Here is an 8,121-nt window from a genome sequence, read left to right on the forward strand (position 1 = left end):
TTTTACTTGTTGCTAAAATTTCGTTAGTCTATTAGATACTAAGCATTCATTTGTTATCTTCCTGCTGGAGCCTATCGCAGCTGTCTTAGGTGGGGTATACCCTGAACTGGTTGCCAGCCAAAGACAAACAACCATCCACACTCACACCTAGGGCCAATTTTAGAGTGTTCAATCAACCTATCATGCATGTTTTTGGAATGTGGGAGGAAACCGGAGTTCTCAGAGGAAACCCACGCACATGGGGAGAACATGCAAACTCCACACAGGAACGCCGGAGTCAGAATTGAACCTCTGCACTGTGAGGCTATCATGCAAACCAGTCGTCCAACGTTCCATTGGTATGATTCTTTTGGAATGCAAAATGACAGCGACAGTACTGTCTTAAGATATAACAAAAGGCAACATTGTATAATATATAAATAATGCGATTACGTGACTGTGTGTGCGTGCGTGCGGGTGTGTGTGAAGTTTAACTGATACTGGATCATCTGAAAAGTCACGTGATCAGCTCTGATTTCCGACCAAATAATGAAATTGGTACATCCCATAACAGAAACAAAAAAAAAATCCTCCAGAATCAGAATTCCCTTTATTTTCATTATACTTGATGGACAATGAGATTAGATTCGATACGTTAGTAGGGCTGGGTGATAAATCGCAAATTTACCATTACCGAAATTTATTACAATGACCGACATCATTTTGCCCATGTCGGTAAATTCGGTGTTTAAAAAAAAAAAAAGAAGTCTTTTCTGTCTGCGGCAATGTTCATGCCCCTTTAAAGACGGCTACAGCGCGTCTAGTCACGTGACTCCACCCATCTGAACAAGAAAGAAAACAGACGACGCAGTGGTAGCTGGCGATTCAAATCCAGAAGCGGCTGACACGGCTGAAGGCGAAGTAACATTAGTTGAAGTTGTTCCTGATGCGTTTGTCCCGAAAAGAAATTCAACATCTGTCGTTTGGAAATGTTTTGGGTTCCATAAAGACGATGTTTGAGCAAAAGAACACAAACTACAAAGTGCGTCGTAAGCACCCAAAACAGCGCGTCCAACCTTTTCTTTTTCACCAACCACAACACAACCATGCTGTGCTGAAAGTTCAAAGTGAGAAGCAAGGTTCGACAAGTGACAACAGCCCATTAACGGAAGCGACACCATACGAGAGAACGTCTCAGAGGTGGATGCGATAGCCTAGCACAGGCATCACCAAATGGCGGACCGCGGTGCGGATCCGGACCGACAGATGGTTCGGACCGGACCCATTACCAATCTATGATGAATTTTTTCAGGGCGCATTCGCAAACGTTGACGCTGCAATTCTAGTTAATATGGAAAAGGCGTCACTGATTTGAGCCAATCAAATCTTTTGTTTACGATCCACTGCCAATTGCGCAGCAGACCGGAAAAGAGTGCTGCTGACAGTATGCCTTGCTAAGAAGTAAGCAAGGTCGATGCATGTTGTTTTAAATGAATGGACGGAGAAATTTAGTTTCGTTCTGGCTGCAGCCGATTCAAAACCAGTGTGCATCATATACTCAGAAACCGTCGCAACATTGTGAAACGCCACTACGAAACAAAGCACCGCCCTTTTGTGCAAAGTTATCCGCTGAAGTTTGAGGTGCGCGTGCGCAAAAACATCGAACTGCGAGTGCAGTAGAACGGATTTTTACATTTTCGTTTACAGCCCAGCGGCATGCAAACAAATGTTCACGAACAGTAAACTAAAACATTCAGTGATGGGGAAGTTGTGAAGGAGTGCTTAAATGCGGTTGCACAAACATAATTTAAAGGAAAACACAAAGCCCAGATGTGTGAAATAATCTACCAAATCCCAATGGCCCTGACTCCATTCCAACCCAGATTTAAGTCACTGGCAGGGCAGTCACAAACTCATTTTTCTCATTAAGAGAAGTTAAAAAAATATTCAAAAGGAAAGGTGGTGTCAAAGCTCATTTTGAATTAGTTTTTCATGAGGACAGCCATTTTTATTGATTGTGTACTGAACATGTTAACCTGTTTTACTTGGATAATTAGGCTTTTCGTTTTTTTTTAGGCTGATAACGCTTTGATTTCAGAAAAAAAGGTAAATGATGTTAACTCAATGCTTAGCACTTGAAATATTTCTGCAGGAGATATTTTACTGTTTTTTATCGTGCATTTATCGTTATCGGGGTAAAATTGCTCAATTTATCGCGATATTGATTTGAGGTCATATCGCTCAGCCCTATACGTTAGTATTTAAGTAACTTGAAACATCTGTTGCATAAATCTGATATTAGGTCGCAGTCTATTGAATTAATCAAGCACTATTGACTCCAAAACTATGTCAACAGAAATTTCAAGCAAATATTGTTATTCTGTGTTGCAGGTTGTTCCGACCAAGATGATCAATGATTTGCTCCAGGTTTGTTTTAAAGGAAGTTTTGAGAAACTAGAATTTGCAGTCAGGGTAGGTTGCCTAATGAGACTTAAGTCGTACAAGATCTCACGTCACATTCTCATGTCAAATCTTTTCTTTGTCAGAGCATGGTGGATGAAGGCTACACAGCCACACAGATCCTGAGTCAACTTCATGACTGTATCATTGAGCGGGACTTAAGTGACAAGCACAAGTCGGTCGTCAGTGAAAAAATGGCGGTAGGATACGTGATGCACCTTTATGACATGATAAAGTTGAAGAGATGTATTTCTTATTGGGCTCAACCAGTCAGCATTAGCATTTGTGCTGATTCAAGGAATTTAAATTTTATTATCAGACCAACCCATTGCCACATGATGTACGAAATACGATTCCCAAGGTTACAGGTTAGCCCCGTGACTCTGTATGAGTCTGTGTTCCTTCCTACAATGTCATAATAAATGTAGTTCACACAGCCGTGACTACTCTATTATTTCTAACTAGAGTGCTTGGTACCTGAGCCGAGCACTCAAGTAAAAAATTAGGGGCTGTCAAAATTAAAGCATTAACTCAGGTGATTAATCCCCAAAAATTTTACTTAGTTAAATATTTTAATTCAGTTAACTCAGTTTGATTTACTTAAAAAATAATTTGCGTACTTTGCGAATATTGTGCCATTTTAGCTGTCTTTAGCATGTCTCAGAACAAAACACTGTTTAAGTTAACACTAGGCCTTGCAAACCAACACTGCTGGAGTGTGGCGCTTGTGGGCAGTTTTGAGAAATGTTTCGAAAATAAGTGTCTGCAAAGATATCTCCGTTTAGATCGTATTCAAGAATCCAAGAAAGCTATTAGAACAGTCTTTGAATTAAATATACTTCATATTTGGTGATTTTGCATCAATTCCAAGATATTATTCAAGTAAATATCTGTTATAAGCTTCGCAAAAAATAGTAGTTGAAAAATGTGATTGATCATGATTAGTCATGGATTTTTTTGTGATTAGTTAAAAAAAAATCACTTGCCAGCACTATAAAAAATATTTTTAGATTAATTATTTTTGCACTTGTAAAGCTTTAGTATTGCCATACAAAATTACCTCTGAATGGTGAACAATGCCGTCATGTTAGGATTGATACTTTCGAGGCACACTTTTCAAATCCTGCAAGGATACACTGAAGAAATAGTGTCTGCAAGTACAGTGAACATTTTTTTTATTTGAGGGTTTTTTAAATGTTGAAATATTTTACAATGAAGCCATTGAATTTCCGGTTCAATTTACTGCAGTTATTCCACTGGAATTACAGTCATCCCTCATTTTTCGCGGTTAATGGGGACCAGAACCCCTCTCCCCCTTGAAAAGTGAAGAACCGCGATGTAGAGGTTGACTTTTTTATTTTGATATTGGAGGGGATTTATGCCTCAATTACGCCATTGCAAACATCTTAAGGGCTCAAACAAATACATAAAGGAGGACTTTATGGAAGCTGTTCGCCAAAAAGGAATGTACTGTTTCCAAAACTGAAAGCCGCATGTGACAGAGGAGAGATTGCTTAATTGATTGAATCATTATATCTAAACAACAAAACCAGTAAATACTAAATAAATCAATAAAAACATTAAAAGATGATAAACCTGCACAATGAAGAAATAAACTTATCCACATTTCCATGTGTTGAACACAAGACATTTGATTCTGAAAATAATCCTGACAATCACTTCTATAGAAATAAACACAACTCTGGTTTCAAGTATTACACCAATATCAATTTTATGTAAATATAAAGAACAAAGATGCAATACCACTCATGCACGTTAACAACAGAAGTCAGCATAAAAAACACTGGACTTAAAGAATTTATCAATAAATTCCACAGCTCTGATTGGCTGATCAGGTAATACTGAGTATGTTAAAAAAAAAAAAAAGGTTCTTAGATTGTCATCAGGCATAGACTCAGTAAATGTCTGACAATTTGACCACAAATGTTAATGTGGGTCAAGTTACGACAGCAACTTTTGTAGTCAAGGTGACTCACAAAATGGCTTACATCCTTTTGTTTTTAGCATATGGATACAAGAGGATATTTTTTGTAGGTCTTAGTGCATTACATATACTTAAAATATTTTATTGATCTAGGTGAAACGTACAATTGGGGCTACTTTTTTAAACAAGTGGCCCAGCTTTTAAAAATTTCACAATAAATGGAAAAAATACGTATGAGTTTGTCAGGCCTGATACTTGTGTAAAGTTTGAGTTTTGAAGCATATTTACACTCTCAAAAGTTGTGTTGTTTTTTTGGGCGAATAGGAGTTGCTAAGAAAACAGCTTTGCATAAAACTTCACAAGCTTTGTGTTGCAAGAATAAATTTCAAACAAATATGAGGTAAATCTGGTCAGCCTGCATGGAGAAAAACACCAAATATTAAAAAATATAGTTCCTTTAGACCATCGCGCTACCACTACGATAAAAAGTAAGTTCATGGATGTGTTTAGCCCTGGACTATTATCAAATGGGAGACATTTTTAGAAGTAATTTTCATTCAATTCTAGTTATAGCAGCTTTTGTAGTCCAGGCGACACCAACCTTGAAAGTAAATTCAAAATTGCGAACTTCCTGTTAAGTTTACCATACGGCTCCAATGAGACTTTTTTTGTAGGAATTTGCTTGCTACATTTACTATCAAAGTTTCGTAGTTTTAGATGAACCGTACAACTGGGTCAGCTTTTTTATTTAATTTCAAGGCGGCACTAACAAGCAATGAAGATATCAGATGATGATCCTGCATACATTCTGAGATTTAAGACTGCCTTCACACAGTAACTCAAACAGCAGAGGGAGAAAACAAACCTGGAATGACTGAAAGTGGCAACTGTCATAGATACACAATTTAAAGACCTCAGTTGACTACCCTGAGCAGAGAGGGAGCTAGTGTGGGCAAAATTGATTGAGTTGGTGAGTGAAGAAGCTGCTTCACAGCCACCCAGCGAGAACCTTGGGGTCAGACACAGAGACACTAGTCAACAATACAGTGGAGCGGTACAATATTGAGCCCTGTGCCAGCTTGGATCAGTGTCCATTGAAGTTTTGGTCAGAGCACACTGCTGTCTATGGAAAGATGGCCCACATTGCTCGAAAATACTTGGGGACTCCTTCGACAACTGTCTCATGTGAGAGACTGTTCTCTTTAGCAGGGCACATTGCGCAAAAGAAGAGATCTAGTTTGTCACCAGACAATGTTAACAAGATGGTCTGCCTTGATGATTGGTGGAAGAAGGATAAGTAAAAACTGTCCTGGAAAAATTAACTGGTCTCATTGCCCTGTGCCACGTCAGACAGATCTGGTTGATATTATACAATACAATACAACAGTGTTGTTTTTGGCAGGCATTTTAGATTTAGTCTTCTAGGACAAAAATTCTTATTAGTTTTCGTCACATTTAGCCATTCCTATTTGTGATAGTTTTAGTCGTTGAAAACTCAAAAAGGTTTTAGTCTAGCTTTAGACGAAAACTCAAAAAGGTTTTAGTCGACGGAAACACAAAACCTACTGAGTGTCACTGTCACCTCGCTCCGTCAAAGGAAAGCGTGTCAGTGTGTGTGAGCCGAGACAAATGGCCGCAGACGTGTTTGTGTTTTGTTTTGCTGGTGTGTGCGCGGTGTATGCGCCTTGCGTGCTGTCCTGGCGGTGGGCATGCCCAAACGAAAGATAGGTTGCACCAGCGTTGCATTTTTTGAAAGAGAGATTACATGTACAATAGGAAAGGATGTCATAAATTTTGAGCATCTGACAAACCACACACCAACAATTTCCCGTCACTTCTCTTCAACGAAAATTCATGTTTTCGTCTTCAAAGAACCTCGTTTAAATCGTCATCGTCTCATTATCGTCACGAAATACGGTGACGTTAACAAAATATTTTTGTGATTGCCATTGTTGATGAAAACAACTGCAATACAATACAACTTTATTTATATAGCGCTGGAGCTGTAACAAAGTGCCTGTTAATTAGGCTGTACATATACAATCTTGCCTATCTTTATTAGTGTTTAACAAAGTAAAAGATTTATTTTTCATCAGCAAGTTTCATTATTTTGGTAACACATGCTGTTGTTGTCGAAATTTAAATGAACCATTTTAATCTACATTTATTTTGATTAACTCCAGGATTATAAAAAAAAATTATAATCTATGACCACCACGTTATCCATCCGTCCGTCCGTCCTAATCTATTTGATCTATTTTTTCTAATCTATCTATCTGATCTATCTATCTTGTATGTTGTCAAATTTGGTGTTCATCAAGATTTCGCCTGATACTAACTTTTGAAAAAAGGATAAAGATTAAGAAGCTTATGAATATTTTGGGGCCGTCTCGCAGGCACGAGCCCTCATTTAGAATGAATTCTAATTATTTAACTTACACATGGTAGTGCAAAGAAACATGTTTGGTATTGTCAGGGAAGTTTCTATTAAACAAGCCTGGACAAATGAGTCAACCAGCCAAGATTGTCTTTGTGTCTCGCGCGGAGCAGCCCCCTGAAGTCAGAGGTGAAGCTGCTGCTTCCTGTTCCTGCAAGGCTTTTATTGTATCGCAGCAAAGCAATTTGAATATGCAACTCATACAGAAAAGAAACACCCCTTGCATAACGGTCAGTGTGACTTCAGTTTGCGTCCTTGGATCTCAGACACTTTTACTTCGTATCAGTCAGGAATGAGCGCCTGGCTTGTGTCTTTCTATCAGTACAGGCACTTCTGTCAACACTGGATAACAAGGGTACACTGTTCACTTGAAAATCAAATGACCTGAAAGCATAGTTTGAAACTTGATAATATGACAACCTAATTTCTTTGACAGGTATGCATGTTATGAGTCCGATGGTCTGCAGGTGCGCTCACCCTACTGTTTGCGATGGACTGCCTTAAATGCAAACAGGAAGATTTTGATTAAGATGCCCAACTGAACCGGGAGTCCGAGGACCTGACTTTTGTTACCCAAATTTTGATTGGACTTAATGGATGCGTGTTCACTGCCTGCCCTTGATTTCAGAATCAGAATGCCATTTATTGTTTGATTGACTGGTAACCTCTCCATTCCGCAACCTGTGAAGTCACATCTGTCTCAACCTTTCATATCCCAGACACAGGATTAGAGTGTATTGGAAATAAATTAATTGGGTTTAATTATGAACTGTAATTTGTGTTTGGTCCATTTCAGGTGGTGGACAAATGCCTGACTGACGGTGCCGATGAATACATGCAACTGCTCAGTCTATGTTCAGTTATCTTTGAGCAAGCACTCCAGAACAAGTGAAAGTGGAACACTTTCAAGCAGAATCTTTGAACATTCACCTGGTGAGACCAAATTAGTGCTGAATCCCATTAATCTATATAGAGGAGTGGCTGGTTTGAATTTGTCTGTTATGTTCCTTACTCAATTCCAAACAATACACCAATTTATATCTTTTGATGGAACAAGCTACCATTGTAATTTTTCATACTCTACCTAATTTGTGCAAGAAATGTTTTTGTTGTTTTGTTTTTGTTGAGGCATTTGTTTATATAGTGAACACCTATATTTGAAAACAAGGCAAAAAAAAATGTTAATTCAAGGTTTAAAATCTATTTCCTATACATGTGATGTTTTAGTTGTATTACAATTTCTTTAAAAAGTGAGTCTGTATTGCCATGTGAAAACCATTAAACATTTTCTCAACTATGA

General features: G+C 38.3%; 1 protein-coding gene across 3 annotated transcripts in view; it reads left to right on the forward strand.

The window, feature by feature from the left end:
- Window positions 1–8,121, forward strand: part of rfc4 (replication factor C (activator 1) 4) — a 34,122-nt gene extending 26,001 nt beyond the window's left edge. The window contains exons 9-11 of one of the 3 annotated variants that reach the window (XM_088313580.1): window positions 2,371–2,451; window positions 2,526–2,639; window positions 7,618–8,121. In XM_088313580.1, coding sequence (XP_088169706.1) covers window positions 2,371–2,451; window positions 2,526–2,639; window positions 7,618–7,713 — 291 coding nt within the window. In that variant the 3' untranslated portion in view covers window positions 7,714–8,121. Of the gene's footprint in view, window positions 1–2,370; window positions 2,452–2,525; window positions 2,640–7,257; window positions 7,585–7,617 lie in introns of those variants that run through there. The other 2 variants (XM_088313581.1, XM_088313582.1) reach the window with 2 other exon arrangements.

The sequence above is a fragment of the Idiotropiscis lumnitzeri genome, chromosome 13 (assembly GCF_059441095.1).
Source record: "Idiotropiscis lumnitzeri isolate Australia: NSW breed Sydney's pygmy pipehorse chromosome 13, RoL_Ilum_1.0, whole genome shotgun sequence".
NCBI classification, from domain to species: Eukaryota; Metazoa; Chordata; class Actinopteri; order Syngnathiformes; family Syngnathidae; genus Idiotropiscis; species Idiotropiscis lumnitzeri.